General features: G+C 35.5%; 1 protein-coding gene across 3 annotated transcripts; it reads right to left on the reverse strand.

Moving 5' to 3' along the window:
- Nucleotides 1-1,576: 1,576 nt before the first annotated feature.
- KT2/3 (potassium transport 2/3) lies at nt 1,577-14,710 on the reverse strand. 3 transcript variants are annotated; one of them, XM_086645058.1, is made up of 11 exons: nt 14,297-14,710; nt 11,538-11,756; nt 5,168-5,326; nt 4,781-4,838; nt 4,377-4,694; nt 4,045-4,284; nt 3,642-3,959; nt 3,214-3,405; nt 3,053-3,128; nt 2,111-2,668; nt 1,577-1,882 (listed from the first exon to the last, which is right to left on the reverse strand). In XM_086645058.1, exons 1-11 carry the CDS (start codon nt 14,500-14,502, stop codon nt 1,746-1,748), a joined length of 2,481 nt encoding a protein of 826 aa, XP_086501184.1. In that variant the 5' UTR covers nt 14,503-14,710; the 3' UTR covers nt 1,577-1,745. The 3 variants fall into 3 exon arrangements, with proteins under 3 accessions (XP_086501184.1, XP_086501185.1, XP_086501186.1); XM_086645059.1 differs by having other exon boundaries at nt 11,538-12,507; nt 12,543-14,609; XM_086645060.1 differs by lacking the exons at nt 11,538-11,756; nt 14,297-14,710 and adding exons at nt 5,827-6,050; nt 9,664-10,943 and having other exon boundaries at nt 5,168-5,728.
- Nucleotides 14,711-15,182: the final 472 nt, after the last annotated feature.

A 15,182-nucleotide genomic window follows, 5' to 3' on the forward strand; every position in this document is an offset into this window, starting at 1 on the left:
TCATTTTTTTTTTTCTTCATATTCTAATATAGCCGGTCTCACTTGCTTGAGTCATTCGTCTTAGAATGTGCAGAAAAAAAATTAAAAATCCCTTACATTAGAATTTTAGGATAGGATTCCGTATTAATGGCAAATCTTACAATTTGAGAGACTTAAAATCAAAATCTTATAGTGTGGTCCTTTTATGTCTATATTTATAGATTGCTACCAAGTTTTTAGGTCGAAGAGATAATGTAAGGTTCTGAATGAGTAATATATGACCGATTTTGTGAAATGAATGCAGGAGTGGTTGAGAAAATATCCGTGGCACCAACAGTAAGTGATGAGCTAAATATGTTGAAATCCACCGAGTAGGCAATCCATTCAAGTCTATTATGGCATAGAAACTGAACACTTTATCGTTGGAAATAAAAAGTCTTACCAAGTTAACATTGACTAACTCAATTAATTAAGTTATAATCGACCAAACAGTAACTTCAAATTATACACGACATAATCATATGATGATCGATATTCTCCATTAAGATCCTTGATGAGTTTGAACACTACTAGATGGTCCATACTCTCAAAATTGACAAAAAAGAGAGATAAAGGTATAAATGCTCTATAAAAGAGAAGAAAAATAATTGAGCTTAGAAGAACATAGATAAGAGGAGATAGAGAGGAGTGATATCTTTATATCAAGATAAAAAAGGGAAAAGAAACCAAATCCAATTAAGTTAGTTAGTTAGAATATGGCAAGTCTTGACTAAAGTTATTCATCCTTTAATCCAATTCAATTACTAGTTCATAGGGACCAAAAACACTCAGTTTCATTCTTAAAGCAATCTTTAATTAAAGATTGAAAAGGATCCATATAAAGTAGTACCATTTTTTCTTTTTATGTTTTCAAAAGATTATTTGCACATTTCAAATATAAAAATAAACATATATTAGGTATAACCCGTGTCTGATTGAGACAATTCCGTAAGACAAATTGCGTAAATGGGTTTGTTTCGTGATTGACACATTCTAGAGGTGCATATAACATATTTATCCATTTTTGCACCACTAGTTCGTGGTTGTTCTATTCCACTAACTTATGTCCGTGCAACTTACATTTTCACTTCGACAGAAAAATCTTTCAGAAAATCTTGTCAAACGAATTATCCTTTTTCACCTTTCAAAATCATCGGGAAATGGTGAGCTATAAGGTATGAACGGAAAACTGAACATCACAAACGGAACATTTATTGTACAAGTAACTCCGTCCGGGCGGGCATGAATACTATGTAGTTAGCAATGACAATTTATTTTTCGCGTCTTAGCTGTTTACAGTCATGGAGTTTATTGGTTATACCTTCGAACCTAACTACAAGTTGGTTATGGGCCCAACAAGAACATAAACCTAATAATGGTCATAAAGGATTGTTGTGAGATTGACTTTAGGTTAAAGTAAGAATTACAAGTATATACTCCATATATATATATATATAGAGACTTCAATACCTTGTTACAGATAGTTATGATAGTTGGTGTTCTATGGCTTACAGAAACAAGAGAGATACAACCTAAGTTAACAAACTAAAAGATACCCTTTGAAATATTAACTAAGCCTTGCTAGATCATCATAGTATTAATATATATGGCCATCAAAACTACTGAACACTTTTAAGAACAGAGGAAGAATAGAAAGTCGAAACTGCTAGTAGTATACATTTGTTTCTACTTTCTTCTTCACTCTTTATCAAATTTTGTGTCGGTTGTCAAAGTTCCGTGTCATGAGTTCCTTTATTAACTATAAAAAGTTTATCGTTATCTCTAATCACATCAATATCATCAATTTCCGCACCTTCTTCATTCGTTATAATTGCATCCTTTGTATCAAACCCAAGCTTCTCGCCTGTTAACAAACACAAAGCACAAAAGTGTTTTAGTTTCGAACTGTTGCATCTAACAGAAGTAGTCTGTTAGAGTTCGGGTATTGGACGAATTCTGAAATATTTACAGTTCTGAGTTGTTTGATAACAAAACCAGAACAAACATTTTGACATCTTCTAGTATAGAAAGGCGACGAAATGCTATATATTAGACAATGATATGTGAAAAGACAGGTATTGAAGATACCGACCTGCAATGATCTTGAGGTCTTCAATGGAACTTGGCAACTTGATCAACCTACCAGAATCCGAGCAAGACGAATTCTTTCTTGCAACAGGATGACCTTTATATATATTCACCCTCAAAGAATACCCTCCTCCTATTTCTGATCTTCCAAATAAGTACTTGTCTTGTACTTCTTTCTTTTTCCTGTATAAGATCCCTTGAGTATCGTCTGTCTGTTTGGAATCGAGCAGTGAAACGTTATGCTTCTGTACCAGTTCATCCGATAAACTATCAACATTATCGATGTTTGCACCATTCACGAGTAGAAAATTTATCATGTCGACATGGTTTTCAATGATAGCTATTTGAAGAGGAGTGAAATGTTCGTGATTCTTCGAATCAACATTCAATCCATGCTTCAAAAGCTCTTTCATTGTCGAGAGATCATTTCTTTTAGCAGCGAGGCAGAGAAGATCACCGGCACAGCAAGGGTTGGAAATGGATGAACAATGGTAGAGTATTCTAAATATGGACTGGTGCTTTGAAGCAATGGCATCCCATATTGGTGTATTCCCGTATATGTCTGCAATCAATGGCATATATACATGAGATTGATGAAAAGAATCAATACTTTAGAACTCATAAATGGACGAAATGAGGCAGTATAGTATTTTGTCACTGACAGTGTGATAGTCTCATATCGCTCCCGAGAGTGTCCAGAGCTTGGGCTATAGGTGTACGCTAAGCTTGGTAGGTTTTGAGGCCTTTTGGGCTGGTTCGTGGAGCCTGTGGCCTTCGACCTAGATCTCTAAAGCGGGGACAATTTCGATAACTGCGAAGGCTTGGGGCGTCAGAGACAGTCAGAGCACCCAAACCCAAGGAGGGCCTTACTCAGTATGCACCAGCTAGCTAGGTAATAAACGAAGCATGTTCTTTCAAGAAATTGCATAAACGTGTTAAACTTTACCTTGTACATGAATGTCACAAGCATGCTTGAGGAGGACCAGAACGCAATCTTCATGCCCATTTGATGCTGCTATGTGCTGATAATCGTTTCAAGCGAAATTTAGTGTGATGTTATACTTCAACTTTCCAATTTAGAGACAACTGAAAATAATGTTAACATACCAGTGGTGTCCTTCCTTTAACGTCTGTAATGTCTGGATCTAATTTCGCCTTGAGTAGTTCATCAAGAAATGTGGCGTTACCCGTTCTAGCCACTGATAGCAAGTTGATAGCCATGTTTGGAGCAGTATCATCTTCTCCATTAATTTCTACACGTAAATCTTCGGTGCTGAGATCCGTAAGCCCTCTGTAATGCTGCAAAAACGTACCACATTGCGTCTTTTATTTGGGTGTCTTTTCCATGTAAAGCAGGAATCATTATATGTTAGTGGTGCACAACGGGCAGTCTCGTCGCGTGTCTGGCATGTCACGCCCGTTTTGCGTGGCCCATATATGTGCAGTTTCTGAGCCTCTATGGCCCGTTCTGAAAGCCTATTATCTGTAGCACTGCAACAAATACCATATCTAGCAACATGTTGTTTAGAGGTTACCTGAAGGAAGTTCTTAAGGATTACTATATTGTCTTCTTGATTTGTCTGCATCGCTTCAACTAGAGTGCTTGTCTTCATTCTCAATAGTTGAGATAAGGTTTTTGTTCGGAAAGTAAAACTTTGACGCCTACAACAAAGTCCACCAACTTCTCCAAAAATGTCGCCGGTTACAAGCGTCCCCATAGTTTGTTCCGTTTCCATATTAGAGTATATCATCTCTACTTCCCCTGAAACAATAATATAAACATCGTCTGGTGCTTCATTTTGCATTATAACATCTTCTCGCGGTGGGATATATTCAGCTTTCATCTTCGCAACCTGATTTTTTTTTTCACGACCATTTTAGTACAAGAAATGCACATGTATATGGAGTTGTACATGAAATGGATTATAATAGACTTACCAAGAGCAAGAGTATTTCTCTCGATACACCATTGAAGAGATAAACTTTCTCCACTGTTGGTAAAAATAGATGCTCGCAGATACTCTTACATATTGATTTAGGAAGCTGTTCGATTAATTGTTGCTGATTCAAGGTCTCAGCTTTGAATCTTAGACACATATATGCCAGTATCTGGTCTTTCAACCTTGGTGGTAGATGATTTCGACAACCGAAATTTGAAGCCGCTTGTATACTATTACGCTGCAGTTCAAGTAAAATAAGGTAAATGCTTATAAGCCAATAGCTTCATATGATTATATGAAAATGGCAACAAAAAAGAAAATGATACTCACAAATTCCATGGTTCGACGTGTTCCTTCAACGACTAAATTGGTCATATTCCCAATCAAATAAGCGGTGAGACCGAGATTGAAGAGCATATAGAATATGTTGAAGATCATCTCCCTACTATTCACAGCATGTAAGTCTCCATAACCAACTGTGGTCATGGTTGTGATAGACCAGTAAATGGAGGAGATATATCGAATCCAAAGGCTAGCTTCTCTGAAATTTGGTATAACCGATCCAATCCATGTCTTGCCTTGATCTGGGTACCGATCCGCCAAGGTATAATAGAGACAACCAGCACAATGCACGTGAAATAGTGTCACCTAGAATTACAACAACAGTAATAGTTTTTAGTGTACAAAATGGAAGGGAGTAATTATTCATAAACGCCGAACAAATATTTACTTACAAAAAGAAGTCGTAAACATCTAATCCAGAAATAGCTGAACCTAATGTCCTTTTCGAGCCTGAAAATCAATATCAATATAGATAAATAAGCAAGTCAAAGTACTAATAAAATTCCGTTGATTATAGAGTCCTAAATGCACAAGTCTACGACTCTACGTGCTGTTTTTTTTTTTGTCTCAAAGTATGAATCTAATGTACTCAAAAGAAACCAAAATCACTCATTTAGACGAGTTAAAAGTCACGATTAAGACAGATACAAACAGTCTGAAATCTGACTTGAGTCAATTAAGGCATCTAACCAGATTTTATGTCTGACTTAGAAAAAGAATTACCTTAAATGGGTGATAGAACAAATTGTGGACTAAATACTTGCTTGTGAAATTTATACCTTGTAAAGAGTTGCTTGATCTTTCGGAGCCGCCAAAATCTAAGCATACCCAGGATGGAGTAAGATAGACCATAATTCTCTTTCCCTGTAAACAAGCACCCTAGAGCTTCAACTGGGACTGTTGAGGCCAAATCCATGATGAACCAAGTCGACAAGTACCTGAAATTATAGTTCGAGAAAACCCCATACATTATATTACATATACAAATTACAGAGTCCTTTATTCTATAAATTGCAAAATGAAAGAAGTATCCTTCTCATTGTATGAATCTGACTCGTTTGTCTCAAAGGACCCCAATTCAGACGAAATCGACCATTTTAACTAGTCGGACAAATACATTTATTCTGAAATCTGACTCGAGACATTTCAGAACTCTAGTCAGATTTCAGATCTGACTTTGTAAAAAAACACTACCTACATATTTCATGTCTGTCTTGTTCTAACAAACTATAGTATAGTGTGTATATGAACATTCTCATATCACAAAAATAAAAAAGTACAATACTGACTCATTAAATCAAGAATACAATCACAACAGTAAGGGACATTTAGAGTTTAAACTAATAATTAAAAGATGAAGCTGAATTCTTGCTTGTTACACGTATAAAATGAAGATTCTACAAAAGTTACTTGACCTGCTTGTCCAGGGATTGTTAGCATGGTTATTGGTAACATGGGTTCAAGTTGGTGAACTCTTTGAGGACTTTTAACAAACACAATCAAGGCCAGTGAGAGAAAGAGAAAATGATCCCGGACTTTTTTTTTTTTTTTTTTGTTGACAAATGATCCCGGACTTGGAGCAGGTATTTTTACATCTTCAGGTACCAAGAAATGTGGATTTTCTTTTTTAATGGTGGGTCTTTAGGTGCCCCTTCTTTTCTACTGTTGGGTCTCCCTCGCCTTATTGCCTCACGGATTGGGCCAGTTCGAGGCCCACGAAAAATGCTAAGATAGGAGTGGGCTAAGAGCAAAAAGACGAACCACTTGGAAGTTGGAAGGCACCTTTTTGTAAGGCCGTGGCTTTGGGGAATAAAAAATAATCTCCGGGGAATAAATTCTCAAGGGAATTCATGTTTTTTTGTATATTCTCCGGGAAATATTTTATTTTAGTCCAAAATCTTACTTGATCAAACATTGATTCCTAATCTTCATCTTCTTTATCACCTTCACCACCACAACTTCCCACCACCACTTATACAAAAAAAAAAAACTTTCCTCCGCCACCATTCCAACCACCATTGACACATCTTCTCTTTCTTCTCTAACTTACAGTTACCCTCTCTCTTTTGTTGTTTTTCTCTCTAGACCTCTCACCGACTATCTCTCTCTCCCGCTCTCACTCTAGATCTTTCTTTCCAATAAGCAGAGAACAACCCAAACCCTAAGTCAAACCCATACTAACAATATATTAGAAAGATGGATTCACGGATCTAGTACTACCAATAAGTTTAACTTCAGATTTGTGTTAGTTAGTAAAAAAAGATTATGTTAAATGTGACAAATTAGAACTTTAGATGATGGAAATCAAATTGAAGATCTGGTCTTTTTACTTCTCATCAATGGTATAGAAGGTAATTGTGACAAAGGATATCATATGTTTTCAACACCCAGGATATCATATGGATCAATTAGGGTTTTGCCATTTTCTTACCTTTGTTGTTTTGGGTTCTTCACGTTTTCAACACCCAGGATATCATATGTTTTGCTATTGAACTTCATATGTTGTTAGACAGTGAGATAGAAGAGCAACAGGAGAGAGAGAAGAAGATGAAGATTTTGGGCCTAAAAACAATCATGCGAATTCTTGGATTAAAAGAAAATATGCACCCAAAGTCAATCTTAACGGACTAATTTTTTTATTCCCCGAAGATTTTTCTTTATTCCCCAAAGCCGCGGCCTTTTGTAATTGGAAACAATTTTCTTGGTTTTTGGTTTGGGGATAAGAGAACAGTGTACAACAATTTTGATGAGAGTCTAGACCTGCCCGACTGGTCCACTTCTGGTTGACCCGTTTACGCCGGCAAGAACTATCAACACCACCCCTTGGTGTGGTTGGATACCCATCTCAAGTTCACAAGACCATGATATCTAACCTTGGTGGAAGAATGTATGTCCATAAATAGGTGTAAATAGCCAACAAATATCAACCGGACAACCAACTAAGAGCATGTCCAAATTTTGGACCTCCGCCCCTCTATCAAACCCCAGCCCCAAGAGGGGCCTTTAGTCGTTCAATCTTTGGAGTCGACTGAAGGCTTGGTCACATGACCGTTGGGGACTCCAACAACCATGTGACCATACATCCCTGGCCGTTGGTCATGCTCCAACGACCAAAACTAGTTTTTTTTTAAATCTAATTAGTTTTTGAAGAAAAGTATCGTCACACACATTTGAAAATATAAGCTTAAAATCTAATTAGTTTTATTAAAATTTAATTGGTTGGGTAGAAAAAGTGGGATTCAAAATCTGAAAATTTGAAAAAAAGAATTATTTCGAAAATAGTTCACACACCTGTTTCGCACAGATACAAGATCCTACACATTTTTCACACACCCACAAACAACCCACACACGTGTTTCCTACATGCACAAATTTTAAACATAAACTCCTCTTGGGTTGGAAATGATATTTTAGGTTGAGCCCCTTGACTTAGTCTTGGGTTGAAAAAGTACTAGTATTTAGGCCTAAGCCCCTCTTGAGTTGGAGTTGCTCTAAGGTACTAATTTTTTTGGGGTCGGGTACTCGGGTCCTCTAATCAGCTTATCAATACGAGAAAAAAAAAGGCTGCGGCTTCGGAGAATAAAGAAAATTCTCCGGGGAATAAAGAATTTTCTTAAAACTAGTCAAATAAGATTGACTTTTTATGTTTCTTTTTATTGCTAAGGGACTTCTAATTTTAGAAGATGCTATAAAAAAGGTTCCTCCATCTCATCACCTCTCTCTGCCACTTCATCTTCTCGACACCTCATCATCTTCTCCGGCGAAAGTCGTCGGCCGGCCAATTTTCCGGCCGGCGACCTTCAAACATAAAATAAATAAATAAATAAATATTTCTCTCTCCTCTCTCTCTCTAATTTTTTTTTCTTTTCTCTCTCTCTCTCTAGAACAGATCTAGAGAGAGAAGGTCTGTTCGTGAGAACAGATCTGTTCTCACGAACAGATATCTCAAAGAACAGATAAATCTTTTTGGAAACACTAATTTGCCTATCCCGGAAAAAGCTTTATGACCATAGATGGTTTGGGTGGTTTAATCATATTGAGATGGGTTATGTCAGTGACTCAGTTAAAAGCTTTAGTAGATAAGTTTCATATTAATTGTTCAGGGGATAAGTGTGATTGTCATCCATTCTCAACCTCCGGTTCTATCCTTCCAACTATTTTGATGATGAGGGCAATTTCATTTTTCCAGGCATTTGATACAATAAAGAAAGCAGCTTCAAGTTTCCCTAGAGATGACGCAAAAAGACTCGAAAAAGAAGTGAGTAACCAACCACCCATCAAAAGAATCCATAAAAACTGAGTTATGTTTTCACATTCATAGATCTAACATGATTTTGTTTCCCAGGTGGATGAGTTGACGAAGAAGACCATTGAAGGTCTGTTCTCTCTTTCTCTAGAACATTCTAGAGAGAGAGAAAAGAAAAAAAAATTTAGAGAGAGAGAGAGAAAATTTAAATTTTTTTTTTTTTATGTTTGAAGGTCGCCGGCCGGAAAATTGACCGGCCGACGACTTTCGCCGGAGAAGATGATGAGGTGTCGAGAAGATGAAGTGGCATAGAGAGGTGATGAGATGGAGGAGAACTTTCAAAAAAATATATTCTGTATTCCCCATAAAAATTTATTCCCTGGAGAATTTTCAAAAAAATCTGGATTCCTTCGAGAATTTATTCCCCGGAGAGTTTTCTTTATTCCCCAAAGCCGCGACCAAAAAAAATACTTATGGTGTGTTTGGTTGCAGGATTCTTAAGTAGGATTCCTATCAAAAGTGGGATTTGGTAGGAATCATGAATCCTTGGTCTGTTTGGCTACCAAGAATCCTAGGACTCTTGAATCCTAAGGATTCCTAATTCCAAAATTTGTATTGGACCAAAATCCCACCCTGCCCCCTAGGATTTGCTAGGATTTTGGATTAATGAACCTAAATTTCAAACTTAAAATCAACAAAAAAATATTTCCTTCTTCTAAATCATTATTTTTTTTCAAAATCATTATTTTTTTCAAAAATCATATTTTTTCTAAAGACGTTTAAAAATACTCCAATAATAATAAATCATAGGATTCTTAGTTGCCAAACAAGCCAAAAAATATTACTTGGATTCATGAATCCGTGGAATCATGAATCCCAAGGACTCATGAATCCGCGGATTCATGATTCCGCCATCCAAACACACCATTAGTCTTTTGCTATTTGTGGTTCAACCTCACCTCATAATATACTAAACATAAGCAATTTAGGAACTTCCAAAGAGATCGCCTCTTTGGTGGGGCCCGATGCGGGCTTCTAACTGCACCCCTCACCAACAGTGGCGAGGGCATGTGGGGGCACACACCCTCACAGCCCAAAAACTGGAATCCTTTGCTATCCATATATCAAGTTGAAACCTCACATCAGAGCAAGCCATGGGCATATGAGTATCCACAGACTTTTTTATTACTTCACCCTCAGCCGACCTTTATCTCACTTAGGAACATATCTTTCATTAGTTTTGTGAACCCAATGCATCATCCATCTTTGGTTTGTAAAAGTCTAATTCTTGAGACGAAATTTTTATTAAGCCCGAAAGAAAGAGAAGAGTAGAAGATACACAGTCGTGAGAAAACCTTTGCCAGTGATCTCGACAAAAAAAATTGAAAGAGATAAAAGAAAAGAGCGAAATCAAGAGAGTGATGGAGGGGGGAGGAATGTCGGATTAGATTAGAGATCTTCATATTAAGACAAATTGTGTGTGTGTGAGAGAGAGAGAGAGAGAGAGAGAGAGAGAAGACCCATTTGTAGAGAGCTTTTTTGCCGCAAGCAACAGATAAATCGAAAGATACCCTCTTTCTCACTTTACATCACCCTACATCTCTGTCGCCAACAGAGGATACATTTGTGCCAATACACTTTTATGATGTATACAAGTGTGACTAAAATATCTTGATTTTTCCAATGGGTCGGTTATAAATGGTGTATGCATATATATAACTTTCCGTTTCACCTTTGAGTTTTGACCCCAACCTTCCTAGTATAAGTTTTTTGACGTATGATATTTTAGTTTTTGGTATTTGTTACTAAAACGTTGCCCCACAACTTAAACTTTTTGGTCTCACCACTTCTCATCAACACGGTCCTTCTAGTATGAAATAGTGCACTAACGTAACATTACCCAAAAATTAGGTTTCCTTCTTTCTTTTTTCTTTTTTTCCTCTCGTTCAGTCTTTCGTAACCTCTCTTTCATTGAATATTAAGTCTAAAAATGGTACGGAATACAAGATTTTACTTAGAGTATATACGTATCATGATGTAAATGTGCAAACCCGACCCATGGACCGACAGGGTGATCTGTTTAAACATTCGTCGAGTTGATTACATATTTATATATGTATATGTTTTGTATTTATATGTATATGTATAAAGTTATTATATAACTGAAAATATCATGATAATTGTGACAATATACAGGGCATATGCAATTACATGCAAGCTATTGTGCTTAAATATTGTTTTATATGTTTAAATTCTCTAAAAATGATTTGTTAAATAGGACATACAGTATTTCGCTACCATGTAAATGATTTTTTTTATGTTTGAAGGTTGCTGGCCGGAAACTTGGTCTGTCGACGACCTTCGCCGGTGAAGACGATGAGGTAGCGAGAAGATGAGGTGACATAGAGAGGTGATGACTAATTAACGGAGTTATAACGGTAACTGAAAAAAGGGGTCATCTGAGTATTTTTTATGAAGGAGGGGGCTATGGAGGAAGCTGGTTACAAAGTTGAGGGCTATTTAAGAAATAATCCTTAAAACAAAACTTTCTTTTGATGAAATACCTTAAAACAAAACTTTCTTTTGATGAAATACCTTAAAACAAAACTAATGAATTAAAGACAAAATCAGAACTCTATCTATAATTATGGTTCAACCTGCCGAGATATAAGTGACAGAATCTTGGTCTGGGACTATTAAGCTAATCACGAAGTAGCTTGGGTTAGTCTTCACATTGTTTCTGCCCATAGGTCGAGCCCTCCTGGCCTAGCCTGTTTGACACCATTTGTATTGATGTATGCCATGTATTTTTAAGTTCCAGTGGTATTATATAGAGAAATATCATTCGTTACTCCAAAATACTAGCAAATCGATCAGTAATAAACAAGTAAGAAGTAGAATACCTGATTGCAATTTTTTTAGGTTCACGAACTAGAAGTTGGGTACGACGGTCTATATAAGCAACAAAAAAGGTGAGTACGATATCAATGGCGAAAAAGATATCGACCATATTGTCAGCAATGTAGATTCCTCCCTTAGGCAATGATTTCATGAATGCTATCTCAAATGGAAAAACCCATGCCGAGTATGCCACTAACAATGCCATCAATGTCTCCCAACACCTAAAACATTATTCATATATACTTAAAACAACATACTATTAGATAAACATATTGCATGAATTTATACAATTTTATAGTATATATATTTGGGAAATAATAATAATCATAATAAATGTTTAGTCACATTAACAAAAATAACAAGAGTTTAGCTAGCTAATGTCACGTTTGTTCTTATTTCACAATTGATTGTGTACAAAAAATTGAGTAAAATTATTTAGGATAATTTATAAGCTCAATTTTAACCCTTCATGCATAAGAACATCTAAAGTCCAAATTGGCCTTATTATAAACTACTAGTTTATTAGTCATGGATGTAGAACTTGACTTAGGGTCGGGTTGTTACGTAGAAAAATGGGTTAGGAAAATCGATTTTCCTATGAAATTTGAATGTTCATTGTTTGATTGGATCAATAGGATGGGAAAGTCGTTTTGAAATCTTAAATTTATGAAACTCACTCTTGCTTCATACTCTAGATTTATGAACTCTTATGGAGATGTGAATAGATTTATCATGCAATCGTAATTGCACAAGGGTGTGGGAGATGATGTTGGCCGATTTATGCAGTAATACTAATTGCATAAGGTTGGGGAGAAGATACATGTCAATCTTGAGAAGGGGAGTTATTTGGGATTATAGAGGCGCATAATCCTATTATGTTTGACGCCCCTTTATTTGTAAAAGAGAGTGCCCACAAATATTATTTGGTGCCTTTAGATGTACCTCTCATATTTTCTCATGATGTACCAAATGCTAGAAAATATCTCTCATATTCTCTCATGATGTACCGAATGCTAGAAAATAAATGTCAGAAAAACCTAACTTTCTTTCCATAAAAATAAAAAAGTATTTTCACATCAATTGTTTTCTCAGGTATCAAACGGACCCTTAATGTGAAAATGACAACCACATAAAATCTGCCGAAGATTAAAGAATAAATAGACGAGGGAAATAATAGCTAAAGGGCAAAATTGGTAGAAGAAACACAGTAATGGTCAACTTGAGAAAATGTTAAAACGGAGACTATGCAGACTTTTTCACAAATTAGAGGACCGAAATATCTACTTGTCAAAAACAAGGGTGTGATTTGAAAATATTGACAGTTTCTTTTCTAAGTTCTCAAAATGTCTTTTTTTTAATTATTGGAAATTTTATTCCACTTTCATCTTTAAATCATCAAAGAACCAATAAACGGGTAATAAAGCAAAAGTATAACATTATAGTCTAAACGATTAATAATCGTATAGGATGTACGATTAATAATCGTATAGGATGTACGATTAGATTCATAGCGACATCATTTTGTGGTTGTAGATAGCTTTCCTTTGGATATTAAATGTGCAATTATTCACCCAAGACAAAAACATACAAACAAAATTGGGTGAAAGCAACCTGGAATCAAATCACTTGTCCCCGCTAGTTGTACCCTTCGTCTGGCCTCTCGCCATTACCAAATTAAAATTCTTTATAAAGAGACGTATTTATCAACAGTTAGCTGAACGAGTGGTTGAAAGTAACTGAATAAAGTTTATTGCTACTAGATTCTGAAATTCAAATTCATCTAATTATTCTAGGTTCTTTAGAAATAGATAATATGAAAGAGTTTTCTAAGACCTAATTATTTTTGAAATGTCTAAATGAGATTGAAGTGACACAAGTATTTATGTCTCAAATTGGATTGCCTAACAAAAAAAAATGTATTTCTATGTCTTTTGATAGATTGTCTTTTTAAAAGGGAATAAAAATTTATTCCTCAAGTCCAATATGATTTTCCTTTTAGCTAAAAATACCACACGGTTTGATGAGTCAAACAATAGTCCAAATCTATCAATTTTAAAGATAAAGCTGAAAGGAGATGCTTATTATTGGTCCTACTAATTCCATTGTTAATAGAACCATTCCAATTCTATTCAGACCTGGAAAGCTGAAACCAGAGTGGCCCCACTTGTTTGAGGTGTACTGTGTACATAATAAAAAAAAAATATTTCTAATTTTTGTATTTAAATCTTTAATTAACTTTATTTTTAATTAAAAAAAGGTTGGAATAAGTACCACCAATTAGGTGAATCGAACCATTATGTATTAAACGTAGAAATAATTATAACTTAACAGACCTGACAGATGTGTTACAAGAACTTTAATAAAATGATTGGTGTTGATCTACTGGTAATAGAGACTAGAATATCGTTCTGGTGTATAAAGTTTCTTTATATCACAAATTATTCCAGTTATTCGTAGTGCAAGATCGTCTCAACTTATTGTTTCATTATGAACCGCTTGAGTCAACTCAGTTTGTGGCCGACGAGTTGAGGTTGAGTCACAAAAGGGTCCAATCGAGCTAAGAATTTGTATAGGTAGAAATGATTTTATATGGATTTACACCAACAAATACATTAGCTCTCACATATTAATAACTAACAAGGATACAACTTTTACTCAATTGAGTCAAATAATATTAAACTTGGACCTGAGTTAGGAAAAGAGTTGTTTAAAAATTGGTTTCATTAATTACTAATAAAGTAATGAACTAGAACTTTCTTACCTGTATTTAGAGTTCATGGGGGTGATAATTCTGCCTCTAGAAACAATTTGGTTTTGATCATTGCTAGTAGAGACACCCAAAGGAGGTAAGATGAGTTTGGAAAGGTAACGAAGATTGAACGACGACTTTGACTCAAGTGATGGCTTTGACTTGTCTCCTTCATCTTCTTCTCCATCTACATGAAATTGTTCATTCATCTTCTTCATGTTAGAGAGCTATAGAGGCTAGAGAGGAGAGAGAGAGAGATGGCTAACAAGGAGGGAGAAATGGAGAATATAAGAGATGAATATGAGTTAGTAGTAGTAGTGGTGATAAATGAGAATGGTCGGTTTGTTGTGGTCCTTATAGTGTTGAGTTGAGGGTTTTCAATAAGGTGCCATGAGGGCCATAGTAAGATATAAACTTTCTACCTTTTTAAACATTTTCTTTTAGAATCAATACAACTTCTTTGCCTACGCCGGGAATAAGACCAGGGGTACTTTTGTCTTTCTCTTGAGTTAAAAAACCAAAATGTCTCGTGTATTATTAGGATGCGGTCACCAAGAGAGCCATCGAAAGAAGTCGAATTTTGAACATGTCAAAAAAAAATTACTATTACTTTATTTGGGTCCATGGGTTTTAAGTCCAAAATAAAGTTCAAAAAGGGTTTAAGGTCCAATCTTCTCAGAAAATGGGTTTTTAGTCCTTTTCCGTTTTGAAGAAACATTGTTGATACATAATGTGTTATGTATGACACATATAAAGAAAAATGAAATAAAGTATGAAACTTTAACAATAAATAACAGGTAATTTATGAAACATAACAAGAATCGATAAACAGAAAAACACTGTAACCTTGACATATAAACATACTTTAACTAAGTTGGACTAAATATCCATTATAATT

This window comes from Eschscholzia californica, unplaced genomic scaffold (assembly GCF_041429995.1).
Source record: "Eschscholzia californica isolate CP2 unplaced genomic scaffold, dmEscCali1.0.p SCAF_6, whole genome shotgun sequence".
Lineage (NCBI taxonomy): Eukaryota > Viridiplantae > Streptophyta > Magnoliopsida > Ranunculales > Papaveraceae > Eschscholzia > Eschscholzia californica.